Raw genomic sequence first — 25,060 nt, forward strand, 5'->3', positions numbered from 1 at the left:
AAAGCTGCCTTAGTTTTTTTTGAGGAATATTGTGTTTACTACACTTCCCCCATAACCAAGTTCCCCCCACATGCCCCATTAGAGTCACTGTCCATCAGTGTACTGATGCTATAGAATCACTACTTGTCTTCTCTGTGTTGTTCAACCCTCCCCATGCCCCTCTCCTCCCCCATAATTTATGTCTGCCAATAGTAATGCCTCCTTTTTTCCCCCCTCATCCCTCCCTTCCCACCCAGCCTCCCCAGTCCCTTTCCCTTTGGTAACTATTAGTCCATTCTTGGGTTCTGTGAGCCTGCTGCCATTTTGTTCCTTCAGTTTTTTTCTTTCTTTGTTCTTAATATTCCACATATGAGTGAAATCGTTTGATACTTGTCTTTCTCCACCTGGCTTACTTCACTGAACATAATACCCTCTAGCTCCATTCATGTTGTTGCAAATGGTAGGATTTGTTTTCTTCTTATGGCTGAATATTCCATTGTGTATATGTACCACATCTTCTTTATCCATTCATCTACTGATGAACACTTAGGTTGCTTCCATTTCTTGGCTATTGTAAATAGTGCTGCAATAAACATAGGGGTGCATCTGTCTTTTTCAAACTGGGTTAATGTATTCTTAGGGTAAATTCCTAGAAGTGGAATTCCTGGGTCAAATGGCATTTCTATTTTGAGCTTTTTGAGGAACCTCCATACTGCTTTCCACAATGGTTGAACTAATTTACATTCCCACCAGCAGTGTAGCAGGGTTCCCCTTTCTCCACAACCTCGCCAACATTTGTTGTTGTCTGTCTTTTGGATGGTGGCCATCCTTACTGGTGTGAGGTGATATCTCAGTTGCATTTTTCTGATGACTAGCGATGTGGAGCATCTTTTCATGTGGGCCTTTGGCCATCTGAATTTCTTCTTTGTAGAAGTGTCTGTTCAGCTCCTTTGTCCGTTTTTTAATTGGATTATTTGCTTTTTGTTTGCTGAGGTGCATGAGCTCTTTATTTGGATGTCAACCCTTTATCGGATATGTCATTTATGAATATATTCTCCCATACTGTAGGATGCCTTTTTTGTTCTATTGATGATGTCCTTTGCTGTACAGCTTTTCAGCTTGATACAGTCCCACTTGTTCAGTTTTGCTTTTGTTTCCCTTGCCCGGGGAGATACATTCATGAAGTTGCTCATGTTTGTGTCCAAGAGATTTGGCCTATGTTTTTTTCTAAGAGTTTTATAGTTTCATGACTTACATTCAGGTCTTTGATTCATTTCGAATTTACTTTTGTGTATGGGGTTAGACAATGATCCAGTTTCATTTTCTTGCATGTAGCTGTCCAGGTTTGCCAAAACCAGCTGTTGAAGAGGCTGTCATTTCCCCATTGTATGTCCCTGCCTTAGTTTTTGATACCAGATCTGCAATTTTTTTTGAATCATGTGTTCTACTTCCTTTATCCAAGATTTGTCAGGCAAAGGGCTTTGTGCTTTTATTGTCCTGATCACACTTTCAGACCTCCTAGTTCAAGTGTTTCTGCTCATTCTTTTTCATTTTTTATTGAGTTAGAATTGGCATGTAACATCCTAGTAGTTTCAGATATACAACATAATTCAATATTTACACACACTACAAAGTGATTGTCACAATGTTACTGTCTCCAGATAATTGACCACCTTTATCTTTCTTCTGTGATAACCACCTGTTCTGTATTTGCTGTTTTGCTTTGCTTTTTAGATTCCACATATTAAGTGAAATCATATAGAATTTGTCTTTCTCTGTATGACATTTCACTTCATAATATTCTCAAGGTCCATCCATGTCATCACAAATGGGGAAGATTTCTGTGGATGAGTAACATTCCAGTATGTGTGTGTCTGTACACCACCATCTTCTTTATCCATTCATTCGTTTGATGGACACATATGTTGTTTCCACATGTTGGCCGTTGTAAATAATGCTGCAATGATCTCAAGACAACCACAGTTAATACACCCCTACTTGTATTATTGTCCATTTACTCCAATTGCCTAGATTCCTAAAAAATTGTTTTCTCATTTTCTTTAGTAACCAGTGGTGTACAAACCAAGGTCATTTGAAAGTCTAAATACTACATCTATTTCCTTATTGTCTCAAAGAACTAAAGGTGATACTGTCAGTCTCAGGAAATTTCTCATTACAACTGTTCATGATGGACTCTAAAGTAAAAGTAGGAGTTTAACAGATAGATGAAGAAAAAGGCAGGTCAAGCAATAACAACAGCATCTGCACAAGTACAGAGGCATACAAGTGCACAGCATCTTTGAGGAAATGTGATGTGCTTGGTACAGTGTGTGGCTGGGAGAGGGTGAAGGAAGATCAGAAAGATAACTTGGGACCAATTGTGAACCTTAATAGCCATAATTGTGAATGATTTATGGAGCATTTATTATATGTCAGGTACTGTACTGATGCTTTACAAACATTTCTTTGAATCCTTTCAAAAATGGAAAATGTATAAGGCTCATTGTATTCCAATTAACATCTGATTTTTCTAATTGCTTTCAAGAATGGCAGCTTGCCTTCAACTTGAGTAATTAATCCAAGAACTTAGTTTTCCACATGCATCGTATCTTTATCCTGTCAGGCTAGAGCTGTTACGTCAGCCCAGCACCCTCTTCTTGAGGTGTAAATCTCCATATCTCCCTGGCCACGATAATGGGAACAGAACCCAAACTAAGCCAATGAACAAATCATTTCCACCAGGATTTTCATACTGGCCAGAGAGGAAGCTTTCTGCTTCTCTGGGGGATGTGAGCCAGGAGCTGCCATGATCCCACTATGGGGAGAAAAGCTGACATGTAGAGAAAAGCAGAAATGGGCCATGTTGAGTGAAATTCTGACAGGTCATTGGTCTTCTGCATCCTTCTACATTTTTTCCTTGAGTTATATTTTTTTCCCCTTGCAATGTAAACATATCTTACTGGCTAAGAGTGAATTTTGGAAAGGCAGGTCATAAGCTGGTGCAGCCACTTGTTAGGCCATGGGCAAGGCACTTAAAATGAGTTCTCCAGTGTTAAAATGGCAACGTGGTGAGGATTAAATGAGATTATAAAACATTCATAATAACCTTTTTTAGAGAAAGAAAGGCTCACTGAGTTCATCATGCAGTTTCTCTTTTCAGTCCTGATGTAAATTGCACTAATTTCTAAGTGTTGTGCCAAACTTTCATTCCTGGAGTAGATTCAGCTCGATCATAAAGCATTGCTTCTGTGGGAATAACTGAATTTGACTTGCTGGTGTTTCATTTAGGATTCTGAGACAGACGGCCTGTGGTTTTCCTTTTTTGTGGGAACTGAGCCAGGCTTTGGTGTGAAGTTGTGTTTATCTCAATGAATTAGACGGTGTTTTTCTTCTCTTTTCTACATTCTGGGGATTTTTGTGTGTGTGGAATTGGTACTGTTTCTTCCTTAAATGTTTTGACCTGAGTTGTGAGTGCACTTTCCTTTTAAATCCTTCATTTGTTAGTCATTACTTGTATACTTTATGGTATAGGTAGAAATAATTTTAAAATCAACACCTTTGAAGAAATAAAGAAAAAGATTTCTTAATGACAAACTGTGTCACTTTCTTAGCTGCAATGTAATCATGTCATTCTATTGGCTATACGTTAAATCTCACCCCTGGCCTGGTAACAAGCCATTACACAAACTATCATCTCTGCCATCATCACTGCTGGCATTTACCAGGCAGGAGTATTGTTGGCCAGGCACAGTGCTTGGATGCATTACATGACTCATTGCATTTCATCACCACCATAACACCAGTGTTGCCTCCCACATTTTAGAAGTAAAAACTAAATTGTAGCAAACAAGGCCCAGGACCCAAAACTCAAACCCCAGAAGTTTGATTGTAGACACTTGTTTTTTACCTGCTTAGAGCCAGTATGTCATGGGGAGGTAGCATAGCCTGATAGGGACGGGAAAGAAGACACAAACTGGGCTCCAACCCACCTCTGCCTCGGACTGGCTGTGGGACCTTGAGTAAGTCTTGTAAACTTCCTGAACCTGGAGTCCTCAATGATAAAATTCAGGCAGTGGTCTGGGCAGTCACTCCAAAACTGCTTGTGAGGCCTGGGAATTTGTAGATACCACCTTGGGGTCAAACAGCATAAGCAGCTTTCCTTCTTCTATATACATATTGGCCTTCAACAGGATTTCATTTGAACTAATGGTTTGGAGGCTTTAAAAATTTTTTAAAGTATTTGACTATGCATCAACTTTTGACGTTCCTCTGTTCTAATGATTCCACAGGATCACTGGAAAAATGATTCAATGATATTCTATGATTCTGTTATCCATCCCATTATCTATTAAGCTCCTAATTAGATGCAGACTACATTCATCCAACCACAGAGATCTCCCTCACACCCAAATATTCATTTATTTATAACTCTTCTAGAATATTCTTTACATATAAGAATGATACCCAGATATCCCATACATTTTTACCATTTTCCCATGTAGAACTCATTTCCCCCTATAAAATGACACTCCCCAGTATGCTGTACTACTGCCCTTCCTTATACTATTTTCCATTTATTTTCAGTCATGTTCAGCATAGACCCTGACACACTGTAGAAGCACTGATGTGATTGTTGAATCTGGATAACAATAAATTGATTACTCAAAGATTTAAAAATCAAAGTACCAGACAAAATTAATTTTTTGTGAGACTTTGGGTCTTGAAACATAACTTTTACAGCACAAACACAGTATTTACAAGTCTTTTTACAAAACAGTTATGCCATTTTGAAGGAATACTGTTGAAATCATGATTTAAAATACCTGTTGAGTTCAAAAAGGACTCACAGAATGCGACCTCCAGAATCCACTGTAAAATAACATAAATAAAATATGGCTGAACATCAGGGCTTACCCATACATAAAAACACTAATTCTCTATCCCAGTGGTCAGCAAACAATGGCCTGTGGGCCAAATACAGCTGATGGCCTGTTTTTGTATAACTGAGCAAAACATGGTTTTGACATTTTTTAAATGTTAAACAATAGCAACAATAGTTGAACTAACCACAAAAAAGGATATGCAACAGAGACTCATGTGGCCTGCACATACTTTCTATGTGGCTTTTTACAGAAAAGGTTTCCTGACCCCTGCATTATATAAAACCAATTAGAAGAGACAGCTGCTGGAATATACTGATGAGTATTAAAAAGACACCATTGTGATATGCCAGTACCATCAACACTACTCATTTCTAAAATGAGCACTTCTGTTCGAATATGTACCTTTCCAAAATGTAATTACATCTGGAAAGTAGTTCTGCTACTTAATCTAGCCCTTTGTAATTAGACCTCCACATGAAATCGCAATTTCTTAGGGGCTAAAGTAAACAAGCACATAGTAAAATGTCAGTTATGGAGCTCATCAGTAGTTTTAAGTGGTTTAACACCACTTACCACCTTAAACGTTACTGAAATCCACAATTAAGATATTGCCAATAAGAGGTGATATTGCTGTATTTAAATAACATCTATAAAAACATCTTTAGATATCCCAAGTCATTATTTTCAGAAGCAAGAATAACTAGTTAACTTAGTAGCTACTTATTTTTAAAATGGAAAATGGAGAAAATGAAAAAAATGAAAAAAGCAAAAATGTAAAACCATAGCAATAGGTTTGGAATGCAAAAACTGGGGTCTCTTGTCAATCACTCCCATGCTTCTCATGTTGAAGGTAGTTGGCAATGGTTACTATGGAATCTCACCAGTGTCTCTTGTCAGTGAGCCTTTTCATTAAAAGAATATCAGGTCCCTAAGCAAAGGCTTTAAAGGTAAAAATCAATTCATAGCTGCTCAACACACAAGTTTTCAGTGTGTTAGTTAAACAAATCGTGATGAGTAGGCTTTATTTACACAAAACAAGTATTGTGTTGGATGTTTTTCCTCCTATAGGCCAAGCTGGCTAAGCATTAATTACATCATGAAGACATTTCTGTGATGCTGAGTTTTAAAACGTTCAGTGAATGCTGAGGTAGATGATTTTCAAATGATGATCTTCTATACCCTGATTCGATCAGGACTAGCTTCTTTCTGTACCCTCCTTCTGGGAAATATCTTCCGCTTAAGTGCAATTAACTACATGATGAAAGACAGACAATAAATTTTGACATTCCATGTTGACAAACTTTAAATTGAGTCATGTATCTCTAATCAATTCCACAATCTAATAGATAAAAAGCAAACAGCAACAAAAAAATCATCATTCCTCCCCCAAAACAAAATCAACTACCGCTTTTGTTTAGCTGTATAGAGTCAGTATGCCTAGATATGTGCCGTGAGGATTAAAATTATCTTGGCCCCCGGAAGATGACTGGTTAGCCAGAGACGGGTAAGATTCCTCAAGGGAGGAACAACCTAAGACAGGCACAGTCGCAGGGGGGCCATCAGGTGAGAATTTGGGGATCAACAGAGGTGAGGCTCAGAACCTCACCCCCCCTGCTTTGAGAGAAATCTTCTGCATCCGTGGATGTCTTGCTGCCCTTGTCTAGCCTGGATTAATACTTAGTCCATAGGCACACACCTGATCATCTGATCATCTACATTTGCCTTCTTACAGCACTAAACTATGTTTTCTACCTTTATCTTGCATCTACCTACCACTTCAGCATTTTATTAAAAATAAAAATAATAATAATAATAGGAGAAATGTGGGATCAACATATAAATCAAGTACAAAAATCAAATGAATATTCATATTTGACCTGATGGTTTATAGGTCATATTGCATGATCAAAACCGAAAGTTTCTGTGATGAATGCCCTTGTACTGTTCACCATGTAAGAATTTATTCACTATGTAAGAATTCGTTCACCATGTAAGAACTTGTTCGTTATGCTTCAGAAGATTGGAGACTGACGAGAATTAGGCTTGAGATGGATTAATGATTGTACATTGAGCATTGACCCCCCTATACTGAATTTTATTGTTGTTAACAACCATTTGATCAATAAATATGAGAGATGCCCTCTCAAAAAAAAAAAAAAAAAAAAAAAAAATTATCTTGGCCCAAGCTTCACTTAGTTCTAAGACCTGACACTACAGTTTTATACAGCGATTACCAAGCATATTCATTTTCAAGATGGCTGTTTGTCAAGTCTTTCTACTGAAGGAAACTGGCTCTGCTTAACCATTAATACATGGTCTTTGGGTTTGAAAAATGACTACATTATGTAAGACAGAATTCTTAAAAAAAAAACTATTAAATTTCTATCATCATTTATTTTCTTATACTTAAACATAGCAACAACTGTTTGAAAACACAGGTAATACTCAATTTATGAATGGGCTGCAGTGTAAAAAGTTCATTTGTAAATTACTAGCTTAGAACTTGGATAAATACTTCCTTCACACAGAAACAGTTTACCCGATAACATCTCAAATGGAAAACCTGACCATTACAATAAAGTTTTAATGGGAAAAACAAATGTGCTCTTTAAATCTTCAATTTGGGATCCTACTGTCTCTTTCTTCATGTCAGGATGGAAGCAGGGCTTTACCCAAGCATAAGCCACCATGATTTGAATGAAGAGCTGGGATTCTGGAGCAGAGGAGGAGGCAGCTGCCTGAACGATTTGTTAGTGTGTTAGAGGTTAAGAAATTTGATTCAAGTAGGGAAAGAGCAGGGTACCAGAGAGGACAAAGTATTTATTCTTCCCTTCCTCTCTCCTTCTGCCTCTGGTTCCCTGTTCTCTCCTGGCACACATGACACAGACGTAGAACGGATCCTCCTGTTCCCTCCACTGCCACCACCTGCTGCTCTGGGCCAGGGTCCCCCTCCTTCCCCAGCACAGGCCAGCACACAGCTGACTCACAGGCTCCTCACTGGATCTCTGTGCTAAAAGCAGGTGCAGACTTTTTAAGCATTTTTTCTAAGACTGTAATAACAATGGCAACAAATATCAAGAACAAGATTTATATCCCCTGAGAAGCAGATGGCAGGTTAAACTGCCAACCTGCTTGCCAGTCTCTTTCCTCAATGTCCTTCCATCTGGGGCAAAAGACCAAGGCACTGTTTATCTTCAAGTTCTCAGGACTTCAGCCTCCTTCTCCTCGGTGTCAGTAAACTCAGCCTAAGTTCCCCACAAGTGAAGCTAGAAAAGTTGTGCTCAACAGTCACCCTGAATGGAGACTGAGGTGAGGTTCGCTTGCCCCGTGCAAGTCAGGTCTGCCCAGATTCCATCCCAGTCCTTCTTCAGTCCTTCTTAAGAACATTTCATACCTGTGGACTATCATCCTTCCATCCCTTTCGTTTTACCTCACGAACCTCCCTCCTCCTCCTGGACCCTTACCTGGAGGAGGCTGTGTGTGTGCTGGAATGGGGAATTCCCAGCAACTCAAAGGAAGTGTAAGAGTACAACAGGCACTACAGGACAGTGGGAGGTCTGAAGATAAGACACTGTGGTCATTTTTGAAAGTTTCAAGAAATAAAAAACACTGGAGACCCATAAAATATTGGCACCGGATAAAGATTCTACATAGGCTTTTCTGGTTAAAAATATTTAGAGCTTTTTAGTTTTAAATTTAAGTCTGCAAGTCAACCTATTGAGCCCCAGGTAAAAAGAATACTAGTAATGGATCTAGAAGATAAATGAATAAAAAGCTATTATGTTGCTGCCTGAATATTATGAAATATATTTATATACTGACATATGAGCTATAAGCCAATAGAAGAAATTAAAATTTTCTTGTGAATTTATATAATTTTCTAAAAGAATCAGATACTAATATACCAAGAAATACTGACTGATCCCCACATAAAATATATAAACTTACCTGTTCAGCAAAAAATGAGAATACAGTAAACATAATTAATGTTGCTAATACACAATGAGTCCAAAACTTCAATTTGTCTCGATATGCTCTCCTGTTCAGAGAAGAAAGCAAATACATAACTCTGTGCATAATTTCACTGTACTAGTTATTTATATATTAGGTGTAAATCACAAAAAACATTGTGTAGAGGCAATTTTAAAATGCTAATACAATATACATTTCCAACATGAGTTCAGATTTTTCACTACATTATAGTATTATATGTGAATTAACAAAAGTTACCCAGGCAGAGGAGAGGATTTCAAAAGAAAATTACTTCTAGCATTTAAACAAAAGCATACTGCCATTTCTTTTTATTTACTTATTCATATTCATTTATTCACTCAGTTACTCAATAAACACTACCTGTGGACACAGATAAAAAATTTGAAGTTCCTGCTCTAAAACATCTATAAGCCTGGCGAGCTACTGACATGCAGATGACAAGCCATCACACAAGATGGATAGAAAAGGTATTATCAAAGCAAAGTCCTATGGAAAAACCTAGAGAAATGAGTAAAGCACCTCAGAGATGGTGACATTGCACTTAAGCATTGACACAGGGAGGTAAAAAGTTTGGCCGAGACGGGAAATGAGCATCAGCTGTGTCAGAGCAGGAAGCTGAGTCCTGCAGAGCTGAATGAAGCCTGGTGGCACTGGGGACAACTGAAGCCATGGAGAGGTGTGTGGGCGTGAGCTGCAGAGGTTCCCGAAACATGCAGCACTAGGGTTTGGACATAAGGAAAGCAGATGAAATGGCAGAGAAGTGTGTGTGTGTGTGTGTGTGTGTGTGTGTGTGTGTGTGTGTGTGTGTGTGTGTGTGTGTGTGTGAGAGAGAGAGAGAGAGAATGAGTGTGTGTGTGTGAATCCGGGTGAAAATGGTGCAACACTAGGGTTTGGACATAAGGAAAGCATATGAAATGGCAGAGAAGTGTGTGTGTGTGTGTGTGTGTGTGTGTGTGAGAGAGAGAGAGAGAGAATGAGTGTGTGTGGGTGAATCCGGGTGAAAATGGTGCAACACTAGGGTTTGGACATAAGGAAAGCAGATGAAATGGCAGAGAAGTGTGTGTGTGTGTGTGTGTGAGAGAGAGAGAGAGAGAGAGAGAGAGAGAGAGAATGAGTGTGTGTGTGTGAATCCGGGTGAAAATGGTGGCGTGTGTGTGTGTGTGTGTGTGTGTGTGAGAGAGAGAGAGAGAGAATGAGTGTGTGTGTGTGAATCCGGGTGAAAATGGTGGCGTGTGTGTGTGTGTGTGAGAGAGAGAGAGAGAGAGAATGAGTGTGTGTGTGTGAATCCGGGTGAAAATGGTGGCCATTTGCAGGATGGATGTCACAAGCAGTGAGCAGGGGCAGGCAGTCATGTTAATCCAGGAATGAAAAAGACTGAGGAGCCATGAGAATGAAAAGAAATAAGCAACAGAAGAGACACTCTGAGAGTTGAATCAACTGGACTTGGAGACAGTGTTCTAGGGATATAATAGGCAGTATAGCAGTTTCCTCATCTGTAGTACGGAAATACTGAGTAATTTCTTATAAGGATTAAATAAATGCTTAACATAAACTTTGAAAATATGCTAATAACTACTAAATTGAGACCTCTGTGCTGAGTTCCAGGTTCACATTTACAGCTGTCTGGTGGTGGATGGCTCTATCTCAAGTCACATATTCATAATTCTGAATTTCCTAGGTCTGTCAATCGCATCACAACCAGCTTAGTCAGTTATAATGTCTACAGTGCCATTCAGAATCTATGTGTAATTTAATGAGCAAAGAAGCCATAGCTATGAGTTGTCCCAGCAACCATAATAAATAGCTGGCAGGTGAAGCAAGTTACCCATCCACTGAACCCCTCCTGTGTGCTCAGAAGGCACCATGGACTCAGAGATGAGTACAAGACAGTCTACTAGGAGCGACAGGCACAGCAGACAGACCATAAGTGCTATACCCAAGCAAGGGGAATAGGAAGAAAGGAATCAGGAAGGGTGAGTGAGTGTCATGAAAGGAAAGAGAAAAACGACAGTTTCTAGAAAGTAGAGTGGGGCTGGTGGGTCAGCAGTGAAAGAACAATACAGAAGCTAAGCAGGATGAGGAAAAAGCAGTCCCCAGATCAGGGAATTACAAAGAACATCTTATAACTGATTTGTCCCATCTTTACAACACAGGAATCAAAGTCCTCTCAAATGACTCTTAAGCCCACTCCTTTCTTATTCAACTGGGTCCCTGAAAGTAAATTTAATCACAAACTGGATTTAGGGAGTTAACACTTGAAACCATCCAAAGATCTTTTTCCTCTGAGCTAGAGGGCAGTGAAAATGGTAAGAAGCCATTCCTTGCCATTTCTGTAAGACAGGATCCATAATTTAATAATAACTTCCCCTTGGAAAGTAAAAATAATGTAGATATCAGCAATATGCACGCAAATTGTCTCACCCAACTCCAAGCAACAGAGTTGTAGTTGCCAAGGTCTGCTAATTTCCTCTCTAAAATCTCTCCCAGCTCTGCCTACCACTTTCTCTACTCCCTGGCCTGTGTCCTTGGTTCACACCTTGACTGTTTCAGGACTACTGAAATGCTTATTGCCTGACTCCCTGCCTCCAGTTTCCAGTCAACACTGCCTCACTCCAAACAACTTCCTCACCAGTCCGCCACCCCCACCACACACACACTATTGCTACCTATCTTTCCAAATCATGAAGTCTGATGAAAACAAACATCTAAAAATCTCTCTAAAGAAAAAAAAGTCTAATTCATATACAGCCCTTCACAATCTCCCTTCAAAGCACTCTCTTTTAATATCTCTGTGCCTTTGCATGCACCATTTCTTCCACAAACATGCTTTCCTACCTGGACATATCCTTTTCATAATTCAAAACCAAGTCCAAATGTCACCTTCCCCTTACAGAATTAGCTGCTCTGTCCTCTGTATTCCAATAGTGTTGAACCCTACTATATATAGCACTCTGTATCACAATTGTTTGCCCGGTTGACTGTCTCCCTGAGTTGGTATTGGAAATGGTAATAAAATGAAAGATGAAGGAAATGTTAAAAGCAGCTTGGAATATAGTGGAGTGGGCAGGGGGTTGGTAACCAGGCTGGGTTTGCCACCTATCAGCTGCTTCACCTGGAGCAATTCACTCAGCTTCTATTACCACATTCTCATGACAATAATAGTACCTTTCATTGTAAAGAGTACAGTCAATCTACTGCCCAGCAGTGTCTGCCTTATAGCAGGTACTCAAGAAACAAGGTAGCTACTCGATGACAGTGATGACCATAGGAAAGTCTCAGCAGGTGTGCTCAGCCAGTGAGGTCAATAAAAATTATACTTCAACTATTAAGTACAATAAAAACTGTGCATATATTTTTACAAAGAAATTTAGAGCAAATAACACATTAAAGAAATTCCATCACTCTAAAACACACACACACACACACATATGAAACATGAGGACTTACCACTCCTGCAGCTCGTGCACGTGAAGGAAACGGTTCCTATATTCCCTTGGTAGTTCAAACTGGGACGGTATGGGGAACATAGATTCATAGAAGTCCCTGAGAACAGCTTTCACTGTCTGGGCATCTTTATGATTGTGATCGATGTTGTCATTCAGGCAAACAAATTTCCTGGAAATAATGGAGACCCAGGGTTATTGTTACCATAAGGATGATCCTGAGCTTAACAAAACAAGAAATGTGGATTCCAAATATGTCTAAAGTGGACTTATGTCTCCAGTTGTTACATTTACTGATGTGGTTCTCTAGGGGAATGATGTTTTGTAAAATTTTTCTTTGGATATTCCTTACCTGTAAAACAAAAAACTGGGGAAGGTGATCTTTAAAGTGCCTTCTAGCTGTGGGAGTAAATTAATCTAATGATTTCTGTGTAGCATATCTCCAGTTAAATGTTCAATGAATGCAGTTAACTGGATGGAGTACTAGGTCAGCAGCCAGGGAAAAGAAAGATTATTAAGTACTTAAAACCAAGTTCTTTGAACTGATAGTTGTATTACTAAGAATAGTGATACAGATAATTGAGATAGAGACGGTGCCTTATATAGATTCCATGAGTTTAATGACTTCTTTATGTTTCCAAGCAGGCTGTAAGATGGTAGAGTTCTGGTTAAAGCAAATTACAGCAATACATCTCTACTGTTTCAGGTTTCCTTCAAGGCAAAAGTCATTAAACTGAGGGCCCACTAAAATAGTAAGTAGGGCTAACACCACTTTTTGAAATACACTTGTTAAAATTAAAAACAAAACAAAAAAACCTTAAATCTAATAAAGCCCCAGATCCAACTACCATTTTACAGGGAATACAGGGATGAAAGAACACGTCAAATAACTGGGATACAATCAGAGAAGTCTAAAGTGCAGGAAAGAAATGGAATATATAATTGGATTTATTCATGTATACAAAAATTATATGGTTAAAAAAGAGAATTAGGAGAAACCCATCGCTAATTGCAACTTCATACCATTTTAAACCAACAAACTTAAAAAAGAACATATAAATGCTTATAAAAGACAATTGGGGAAATGAGCACACAAACCAGATAGTTTACCATATTAAGGAATACTGTGGTTATTTTTAAAGAGTCCTTATAATTGAGAGAAAAATATTGAAAAATTTACAGATAAAGTGATATATCTGAGATTTACATAAAAATAATCGGGAAGTGGTAGTGAAGGTGTAGGTGTGTTTAGATGAAACAAGATCAAACATAAATTGCTCCTCATTGAGATGAGTGATGATTTTGTGAAAGTACATCATCCTGTCTATCTCTAAACTTGAGGACTGCTTTAAATGACAGGATATTAAAAGAGATATGTCAACCAAATACAATGAGCTTAGAATGTATCCTGGATTACGGACGACTACTATGAAGGACTTTTGGAAGCAACTGGAGAAACCAGAATATAGACTGTTAGATGGTATGACTTAGTCAATGTTAAGATTCTTGAATATGTATTAATGGTTGTGTGGTACAAAGGGGAATGACTTTGTTTTAGGAGACATGCTAAAATAGAGGTGAAGCATCTGGATGTCCGCAACTTATTTTCAAGTGGTCCAGCAAAACAACAAAATAAAAATGATGTGTGTGTGTGTGTATGGATAGATGAAGGGAGAGATCAAGCAAATATGACAAAACACTGAAATTTAAAAATCTTGTAAGTATTTTGGGGTTTACTGCACTATTTTTTGATTTTTCTGCATCTTCAAAATTTTTCAAGAAGTTGGGGAAAATTAAAGAAAAAAAAAATGACACAGGGTGTGTGTAGAAAGAGGGTAGCGAAAGCAGACCCTGCTGGGTGCCCAGCAAACATTTCCCCCAAGTCCATCTCCTTCCACAGAGAACTTGCATTTTACTCAGCATTTCTCCGCTGATGAGCTGACTCTGGGAGGCGACCCCACTGCAACCCAGAGGCACCTCCTGCCTAGCAGAAGGGAATTCCCTCCCCATGGCAGTGACTGCTATGGGAGTGGCAGGCACAGCACACAACACACAGGAAGGGCTGATCCACCCAGAACTGTTGTGAGGATGAAGCCAATGCACGCAAGACGGCAGCCGACATGAAGGGTCAGAGGGTAGAGTGAAGCCTGGGCCCAGCCCAGCCCAGCCTCCTGGTTAATGGTATAAACCTATCCTTAAATGTTTAAGTCATTTAGAAGACTGGTTTTCCTCTCCTGACTTAAAATGAGCCCTCATAAAGGTAGAACCAAACCAGTCAGAGTTAAAAAAGACACAATCTCCTCAGGGTCACTGGAAGTTACCTGGGTCTGGCAGACATGCTAGAGAAGCCTGGCCTGCCACATGTTTTTTAGTAAAATCCTGTCCCTCTGTCCCTTTAAGTACAAGGAAGGTCTATGAATCTTTCACCCAACAACTTTCAAACTGACACAAAGACAGGAAAGTGCAGGATAAAACTAAAAGCTGCAAATTCTCACATGGCATTGCTACAGGTCGCTAATTACCAAGACAGCACATCGACAGAATGGGGGAATAAGACTGGTTCTTAAAGTGACTTTAAAAAATTAGTGCAGGGCATCCAGGCAGAGGGAGCAGCATGTAAAAAGAGAGCGATGAGCCAGGTAATTATTATTTACGTGGCTTATTGTTTGCTTGGCTTGTGGGAAGTATTTGTTATCCTGTAGGAAATAAAGCATTTTAGTAAATGCTGAAGACACTAAAGAAGCATTAAAGATATTTATTGTCATTTTTCTTAAAATTCCAATTTCTACCCCCAACCCCCAATAAACACAGGACTTTTAGAGAGGAAAAAAAATAACATGGCTTTAAAATGTCTAGAAATTTTGCATCTCTGATCATTTACAATTAAAATTATAATTTAAATGAATTGAAACTGAAAACTTTAAAAAGCATTTAAAAGACTCAGGTGAAAATATTCAGCTTTTTAAATTTATTTATTTATTTGTTTATTATTTATTTATTTGTTTGTTTTTATTAAGGTATGATATACATTCTTATGAAGGTTTCACATGAAAAAACAATGTGGTTACTACATTGTCCCATATTATCAAGTCCCCACCCATACGCCAATGCAGTCACTATGCCGAGGTTTTTTTTTAAAGGTAATGGATGAAATACCTTTTTCCCACTAAAGTTCAAAACTCAAAAATGTAGATTTAACCAATTTTATCTAACTATCCAAAGCAACTGCTAAGGGGTCTGGCTGGAAATTTTCAACGTTTATGCAAACCTGAACATTTATTCATCTCCAAAGAATGAGTGCAGTTTATTGGATTTTCACATTTATGGTAACAATTCTATTTCCTCAGAGGACAATCTGAATTTTACTTTGAATTTCAAAGATAAGTCTAACCATCAAAACAACTTCTCTGGAAAAACCTTCTTAGAAGTGCTATGAAGGTCCCAGCTCTCTGGCCTCCTACCCAACTGAACAGCTCAAATCACCTGACTCTTAGAAGTCCATGCTAATGCCTCCACATGGGGGACCTTATCTCAGTTCAGAACACCTATCTCTGAGGTCAAACACCACCTCCACCATTAGACATTAATGTCTGCTGCAAAAAGAAGTAAGTCACTTCCTTCTCTCGGCCCTACTGGTTTTTTTCATGTTTACTTACATGACAATCTTTAAAGTTTGGGGAATTCTCTGTATTTCTGTTCAATTTTTCTGTGAACCTAAAAGCGCCTTAAAAATTAAAGTTTATTAGTATGTCACCACCATGGGTTACTCCAACAGCAGTGCACTGAGTCTGTATTGTTCACAGATTGAGTGATAGCAAGTCCAATTTTATTGCAATGTTTTTATCTGTTAAAGGCAAGCTTTTAAAATAAATCACAAATTTCATAATGCTGTAAAAAAAAAAAATTAAAGTTTATTACTTAAGAAAAACAGTACCTGGGATTTTTTCTTATATCATCCAACTGGCCAACCACATGAGAAACATTGGTACGAATCATTTTAAAAGCAATTTCTTCTTCTCCCATGATTTCAAACCTAATTATCAAAACATATTGAGAATGTAAATATGTGGATATGAAAAACAAAATTTCAATAAGAAAAGCATTTTATAAAACTTACGACTCAACATCCTGAGGACTTAGTATTTAATATTTCTAAAGAAAATAACCTCACATAAATTTTAAAGGAATGCTTAATAAGTTATTATAAAATTACAAAAATACCAGGCTCTTGTGATTTTTCTTAAAAGTAAAGAGAGAAAATGTGTGTACTACTTACCTATATTTGTTTTTGTCCTTATATGCTTTGTGGATTTTATCAGTTACTGCTTTACAGTTGGTTACTAGTCTTTTAGTAACTGGTGGCTGTGAGAAAAAACAGACATTACATCAGGGCCAAGACCGGAGTGAGGCAAGTGAGCATGTGTCTCAGGAGCAAAATTTAAGGAGGCACCAAAAGGCTTGGGAATCACGACCAATATTTTAATGCAATATTATTTTTAAAAATCAAAGTGGGATACTATGGCCTGCAGACTAATTGCCTGTTTTTGTAAATAAACTTTTGTTATAATCACACATTAATACACACTACCTTGTACATTAGTACATATGATTTTGTAATTATAAGTTATTGTATATTTTATAAGTTATTGGCACATTATATATAAGTTGTAAGTTATTGGTATAATTTTTTTTAAGAAAATAAATTTCTAACATAAACTGTAACAAACTGTTCTATATGATACTCATAGCCTAAATTGTCATTTTTATAGTCTAACTAGAAAATACTTTATATCCTATGTGTAATCACTACAGTAAAGAAACCAGTACCTTGGCTAAGAGCTGACTTGAGTAATGTTAACTAATGTCGCCAGTGTAACTAGTACTTATGCTCTAAACAGTTTATTTGCATGAGCCTCAAGACTAACTTATGATCATTCACAAAGCAGCCTTTACTTACTAAACATTGAAAGGGTACTTGCTGATTTTAAATCTCATGCCAGCAATTTGGCAAACACTAAAATAAAATACACTGCGAATGAATGAAAATGTATGCATTTCAAAAGAAAAACAAACTCCCTCAATAATGTTTTATCACACCTGTAACAGGGCAAGGTGAGTAACTGTCTTCTATGTGCATATCATCTTCCTTAGAAAAGAACATACTTGTGCAAGTTCTACATTAAGTGCAGGGGTTTGATAATTACAAAATCTCACTAGGGATATAAGGGAGCAAAGATGGCAGCATGAGTAGAGCAGCGGAAATCTCTCCCAAAACCACATATATTTTTGAAAATACAACAAAGATAACTCTTCCTAAAAGAGAGACCAGAAGACACAGGACAACAGCCAGACTACATCCACACCTGCAAGAACCCAGCGCCTCGCAAAGGGGGGTGTCGGATGATCAGCTATGGAAGTACATTTTTCTGATAATATTTCTTTCTCTTAAAAAAAAAAAAGCAGTTCCTGTGTAGTGGCCTCTGAAGGTTCTTCACAATGGTATAAAGGTCATATCAAAGTGTGGGCAAAGGGTTTGTTTGTGTTTATACAGAGGATCAAAGCCTAATTTGGCTACCCAGAAAACGAATTAAGATACGATACGAAGAACTTCCAACATCAACATCCTCTGGAAGAGTCATTCCAGAAGATGATCATCAAAAAACTTCAACAAAGATCCTGGCGCTGTTGCAGTTGTAGCTGCATTCATCCCACCGGTTCCTGGACTTGCCATTGGAATGAAGAAGGAGATATCTAAGCTGGCCTGTGCATACAATAAAACAACAAATTTGACTGGATCTATATTGTTGGAACTCAACCAAGAATTAGGAGAAGTGCAAGTTGCAGTGCTCCAAAATTGTGCGACTATAGACTATCTACTGTTAAAAGAACATATGGGATGTGAACAGTTCCCAGGAATGTGTTGTTTTAATTTGTCTGATTTTTCTCAAAATATTCAACTTCAGTTAGACAATATCCATCATATTATTGATAAGTTTTCACAAATGCCTAGGGTACATGACTGGTTTTCTTGGTTTCACTGGATATGGCTGGTAATTGTAGGTGTGCTTTTGTTATGTATCTGTATTCCTATTGTTAATGTGTGTATGCAATTTAATTAGTAGTTTGTTAAAACCTATACATGCTTATGTTACTCTACAAGAAGTTATGTCAAAGAAATAATCAATCTTCCCATGTTTTCTTCTGTCTGCTACTTCTATAGCTTTTCTTCTTCCTTCCTAATTACAGCCCTTTAGTAGAATTCGTGCCTCATATCAAAAATTACTGAGTATCATAATTCTTCCAAGTGGTAAAGATACCTCAGGACAAATGGTGGGCATAGAAGCCACAGGGCATAAATCTGCAAAGAAGTAAAAAGCTAACCTTTTCAAAGAATATTGCTTCTCTCTCACTTACCAACTTTACATTTCCCTGTATGGCCCCAGAAGAAGGCTGGTTAGCCAGAGACGGGTAAGATTCCTCAAGGGAGGAACAACCTAAGACAGGCACAGTTGCAGGGGGGCCATCGGGTGAGAAATTGGGAATTAACAGAGGTGAGGCTTAGAACCTCACCCCCGTTTTGAGAGAAATCTTCTGCATCCGTGGATGTTTTGTTGCCCTTGTCTAGCTTGGATTAATACTTAGTCTATAGGCACAGACCTGATCATCTACATTTGCCCTCTTACAGCACTGAATTATGTTTTCTACCTTTATCTTGCATCTACCTACCACTTCAGCATTTTAAAAAAAAAAAGGGAGAAATGTGGGATTCACATATAAATCAAGTATAAAAATCAAATGAATAATCATATGACTTGATTGTTTATAGTTCATGATGTGTGATCAAAACCGAAAGTTTCTGTAATAAGACTGCCCTTGCACTGTTCACCATGTAAGAACTTTTTCACTATCTAAGAACTTGTTCACCATGTAAGAACTTGTTTGCTATGCTTCAGAAGATTGGAGACTGTTGAGAATCAGGCTTGGGGTTCATTAATGATTGTGCATTGAGTCCCCTATACAGAATTTTATTGTTGTTAACAACCATTTGATCAATAAATATGAGAGATGCCCTCTCAAAAAAAAAAATCTCACTAGGAACCTAGTTTTTAAGAGAAAGAAAAAAAAACTAAAGCAGGAAAGATAAGTGAAAAGACAAATGTAGAAATACAGGGGGGTGAAAGAGAAGTCTTGGGTGATAGCTAAAACAGGCTGTGCCACCAGTAAAGCTTCTGAACCATGGGGTGAAGTCAGCAGCCTCTGAAGCAACCTGAAGGCACAATCATGCTATGGTCCCGAAGAAACTGAAGACCAGTGAGGCCTGATGAAGGAAAGAGGATGAGGGGGAAATGGTTTCAGAGCCCAGCATGCTTTCTCCTTTTTAGCTCCTCGAAGGCTTTGAGGCTGTCCACTAAGAAGGTACCAGAAAGGACAAGTTAGTGGCACAGAACTCAGAGCTCACTGTTCTGCTCGTGGAGAAACTGGTAACTCATGGAAACGTCAGATATCTTGACAAATACCTAGACTGAAAAAAATATTTTAAGCCAGGCCACTGACCGCTGATAATTTAGTTGATTATATTATCTTTGTTGGGATTAGGTTCACTCCAGATTTGGGAAAAACAGAAAAAAGCTGTCATTGGTTAAAAAGTCTTACAAGGGAGAATGTTCTTTAGCCTATGCAATCTAATTTCTTGTTTTTTATAAACTTTGATCCTATTCTCTCTGTAGACAGGACAAACACCTACTATGATTATGCACCTTTTTTATCATGAAGACATACTTGTAAAGAATTACTAACACTCATAAAATAGTCTAAGAGTTTATAAAGCATTTTTCACTGGATTGTGCCAAAGATCCAGAAGAAACTGGTGCATTACACACGATGAGCGGCTCTTCCGCTATCAGCCTGATTGCATCAGTTCTACGTGAGGCCTCCCACGAACCCATACCCATAGTCTCATTTCCCACCTGCCGACTCACACCTACCCATACACTACAGCAAGCTCCCTTAGGGCTGATACCAGGTCTTACTCCTCTCTTTATTCCAATTTACTGATTTTGTGGCTTTAAAGTTTAGAATATTTAGTGAATTGATTTTAAAGTGGCAACTATCTGTATACTATACCATGTCATATTCTAAACGAACCAACACATGATTGGCAATGCTTATAGTTGGTCCAGACGTTCCAACAGCTGCTGTGTTGACCTCCCCCCAGTGGCCGCCACTGGTCACACTGTCTCCTCGTGAGCAAGCCTTCAGGGGCTCTTTGGGAATACAAGCAAGGAACAAAGTCCCCTGATATGTACAGTGAATGCGAACTGAATGATTTCCTTTCAGGAATCAGATTTTTAACTGATTTATTACTCTAATATTCATTTACAGATATTTCATTTGCAATTACAGCTTGACTTGAATGTTTGCAAGATGGTGAATTTTTTAAAAATGTTTTATTCTGATTATGGAAATGAAGCTTATAAAAAATATGGAAAATACTAATGTGAGATTTAAAAAAGGAAATTAGAAACTGCCTATGATTTAATTTACTGTCATTTCCATTACTTTTTGCTGGTGTGTGTGTGTGTGAAGGTATCTGGTTGTTTTCCATAGTTCAAATAATACTGTCTATACAGTACTACCTATTTTGCCCCACCTAACTTTTTTCTGTAAACATTTTCCCATCTATCAGTAAAAAATTAACTGTAAGCATCACATTAATGGCTGTATTATACCCTTGTTGCACCAATTCTAAATAGACTTTTTTTTTTCCTCATTATCTTCTCTCTCAAATTGGGATGCATCTTACAATCAAAAGAGTCTTCCAATCATTTCAGCCAGTGACACTCCAAAATACTTGGGTGTGAATCACCCACTGCCCCTCCTGGAAAGATCAAGAAAGTGCCAGCATCAAAGCAAAGCAGCTTTGATGAAAGATGATACTCCATTTGGTAAATATTTCCTTGGTTAATGTTTAACCTCAGGATTGTTCTGCTAGGCCAATGAGAATACTTTGGGGCTATCTTCCATCATCCTTAGTAAATAGAACGTCTGCTTGCAGAATATAAGCAACTAATCTCAATATAAGTTTAACATCCATTAGGGCAGCAAAAAGATATTCTATAGCCAGATATAAATGATTCTGGATTATCTGTGCTATTACTTCCCACCAAAGATATATAAATATAGACCCTGCTTCTAGTTTTTGAAGTGGTATACAGAAATGATGTAAGTAACATCCCATGAAGCTATACTTTCTGTTTTACATAAAAGAACCCATGCCACTTACCAGATTGGGATCATAGTATGCTTCCTGAGTTGGTGGAATGGTGTTTAGCTGAGTGATATTAGCAGGAAGCATTTTTGAGCAGTTTATTAACATGTGTTCCAGACCTGTTAAATCCTAACAAAGCAAAATAAAAGGATAAAACATCTATGTACAAGTCATGAATGTGGTTTGAAAAATAAAAATTATGTAGAAGTCCCAAAAAATTGATTTAAAAGCTATCTTCAAAGAGTTTGACTATGCAATTCTTAAGGTAAAGACACCCTAAAATGAGCAGAATAAGACAATGCAAATACAAAGATTTCATTTTGTCTCAGTGTAGAACATACTGCACTGAGGCACCATTTTAAACAAGATGGTCCAGGGGACCCCCAGATTGAATTTACTGCAGTTAGATTCATCCTGGCACTCTCCCCTAGTGAGTTTCATACTCCTGAGACCAGCAGATGTCATGATAGAGGGGACTGCACGGCACCACCAGGCTGGCTGAGACAGATCTCCAGTCGAGGACACCTGAAGCCGCTGAAGGAACTTGGCATAAGAACCTTCTATGCAGGTATGGCTTGGCTCTTCTCCAAATAATACAATAAGCAATCCTAGCTAAAGCCTCAAAAAAATAATCTCATAAAATATGAACTGCAAATTGCTTTAATTATGGCACTAAAAATAGACTAGTCTTGAACACTCTCATTAAATATTAAGAATTACTTTAACCTGCATTACACTGAAATACACAGGGGAAAAGAGAAAGTACCAAAATTAAAAATTTAAGATGTCACAGAGTTTAGGGGAAAAAAAAAAAATACAACACCTGCAAACTTAAAGGCAGGTCGTGAATTCTAGTAGCCAGTGTTCGAATTTCTCTGTCAGATAAGACACCAGATTGATCTGTATCAACTTCATCAAAAACTTGAGATATATTCAGTGGCTGAACTGCACTCATGAGGTAATAAAAATAAGAGAAAGCAAACTGCATATCCTCAGAATGGCGCACTTTGTGAAATGACGTCTTGTCAAATTCTTCAGGGAACCTGTCCAAATATAACATATAAATGAGCTCTGGATATTTAAAATACATACAGTACTTAACATTTGTGGAGTTAGAATCTTTTCCTTCCCCCTTATTTAGACAATACCTTCCACTTATCAGTCATCAAGAACTAGAGGCATAAATTTAACACAGCAAAGACACATTTTCCAAGCCGCCATAGCTCTGAGCACATGCGCAGCTCAAACACAAGCAAGGCTTACATGTCCTGCAGTTCTTGCATAACTATCCGGTCAATCATGTGAGGCATGTGTGCAGGGACTTTCCGAGATGTGAATCCAAACTTGCTATTTAGAATTTTATTTACATATCTGAGGGAATCTGCAAATGTATCTTTTAGTTGCCTCCCAGTGTGTCTGCTATCAGTGAAGTATGCGAGTTGTGTCTTCAGTGACTCTTCTTCCTGAAAGAGAATTTCACGAAATGCAGCCTTATGTTTAGGGCACAAGTACCCTCTGTTAACAAGAGATAAAGGTACTATTTTATATAATGTTGGTAATAACTGGTTACTAACTGTCCATGAGAGACAAATGAAATGAACACTTACAGGTCACTTTAAAGAGCTTAAGAGCAGGACTAAACTTGACCTCAGGGAAGTTATTGCTAACACGGCTTGAGAACAGCTGTGCGGCCAGCGGAGATCCACCTGCAGGGTATTCTTCAAGGACTAGGCATTGACCACGAGATTTCACAGCCAATTCAATGCAATATTTGGAAAATTTACTTACAAATAAATTGGACAGCACTCTCAATATCATGTTATTTCTCCTGGTGACACCAGAGCAGCATTTGAGTTTTGAACATAAGGACTAGAATATAAAATCGGTTTCACCAAATAATAGTGTTAATATTATAACATATTAAGATATTAAAACCAATGAGGCAAAACTGAACAAATGGGCAAAGAAAGCTGGCAAAGAACTATGAACACACTTTATATAAGATGAAACATTTTTGCTTCTCAAACTGATGAAAATGTACATTGATATTAAGTGGTGCTGGTTAGTTGTGAACCAAGCACTCTTATACACTGTGTAAGTATGCATATTTTAGGACACAATTAAATGGTATATGCAACACACCCTTTAACCTAGCAATTCTACTTACAGAAATAAAACCTTCTTGGAGAGTGAGATATAAGTACCAGAACATTGACTGCAACACTATTTGTAACTGCAAAACACTGGAAATAAATCACAGCTGTTAAAGAACAGCACTGACATGGGCAGTCTCCCCACATACTGCCAAATCAAATGGCAACTGCCGAGCAATGCGTGTAGTGTAATTTCACTGCTGCAAAACAGAAACTGTATAGTTGGTATGTGTGCTTATCTATAGAAAGATACTAGAATACCACCAAACCATTCCTAATGAAATAGCAGAAAGATTAAGGAAGAAGGAAGACCTTTCCCTTTTTCACTGTACTTTTTTTTGCATTGCTTGCCATTTTTACCACTACCTTATGGCATTTTGGTAATTTAAAGAAGAAAAAGGAAAGAAAAGGGGACAAAGTGAGGGAATCAACATAGGCAAGAACTCTGCAGCCCCTCACTCAACAATTACTTAATACCTATGGTGTCAGGAACCAGATTATTTCCCAACAACGAGAGGAGTAAGATACAGCTCCCCTTTTCATCCTCTTCTCTTCCAGGCTTCATATCCATTCCTGGCTATGCTTTGGTCATAAGACAGCCTAGACCACAGGATTTTTTTTGGTCTGTCAACTCCTACCCCACCTTCAAAGGTCAGCTCACAGGGTTCTTTCTCATAGACGCTTTCCTCAGTACCTCTGGACAGAGTTCAGGGATTTTCCCTTTGGACTTCTTGCCCATACCACAACAGATACTTAGCACATTACTGCAATTATTTGCCCACAGATCCGTCCTCCCAGTTTGCTCTTAGTCTCTACAAGCAGTGCATGTATTCTAATCATCTTGCATCCCACAGAAGTTAGCAGTGGTGACACTTGGGAAATGTACAAACGACACCACAGCACCACAGAGGCCATGGGACATGAGGGAGAACACTTTGAGGCTTGGCTCATACTAACTTGCTGTTGTGATGTTGAGGAAGCTAATGAATTTACCTGAACCTTGGTTTTTCTCATCCATGAAGGTGGAAAAATATCAGATCTGACTCACACAAAAACATTTTTTGAAATCACAACATACCAAGTAAAGGTAAGATACCACCCTTGTCTCCTACTTCCTCTGGGTGTGCTCATAGTTAAACCCCTTTCTCATTCACACTAAGGCTGTTTCCTAAACTATAAAATGGGAATAACAATAGTAGAGACCACTATAAAGTATTTTTATCATTAATTATTAGGAAAATTCCATGAAATCCTGTAAGAAAAGCATTTAGTTCAGTGGTTGGCAGAGAAAGTGCTGAGCAGGTGGTAGCTATTACTGTATTATCATCACATATTAGGTTA

The 25,060-nt window shown here is 38.1% G+C and overlaps 1 protein-coding gene across 8 annotated transcripts in view; it reads right to left on the bottom strand.

Annotated features, from left to right (window-relative positions):
- Positions 1-1,516: 1,516 nt before the first annotated feature.
- GNPTAB (N-acetylglucosamine-1-phosphate transferase subunits alpha and beta) overlaps positions 1,517-25,060 on the bottom strand; it is an 83,232-nt gene continuing 59,688 nt past the window's right edge. For all 8 annotated transcript variants that reach the window (XM_073213715.1, XM_073213713.1, XM_037007127.2 and 5 more), the window contains 8 exons: positions 22,830-23,029; positions 22,390-22,609; positions 21,582-21,695; positions 16,575-16,660; positions 16,233-16,331; positions 12,303-12,470; positions 8,811-8,901; positions 1,517-6,113 (listed from right to left, as the gene is read on the bottom strand). In XM_073213715.1, the coding sequence (XP_073069816.1) occupies positions 6,036-6,113; positions 8,811-8,901; positions 12,303-12,470; positions 16,233-16,331; positions 16,575-16,660; positions 21,582-21,695; positions 22,390-22,609; positions 22,830-23,029 (1,056 nt within the window). In that variant the 3' untranslated portion in view covers positions 1,517-6,035. The remainder of the gene's footprint in view (positions 6,114-8,810; positions 8,902-12,302; positions 12,471-16,232; positions 16,332-16,574; positions 16,661-21,581; positions 21,696-22,389; positions 22,610-22,829; positions 23,030-25,060) is intronic.

This window comes from Manis javanica, chromosome 10, assembly GCF_040802235.1.
Source record: "Manis javanica isolate MJ-LG chromosome 10, MJ_LKY, whole genome shotgun sequence".
NCBI lineage: Eukaryota > Metazoa > Chordata > Mammalia > Pholidota > Manidae > Manis > Manis javanica.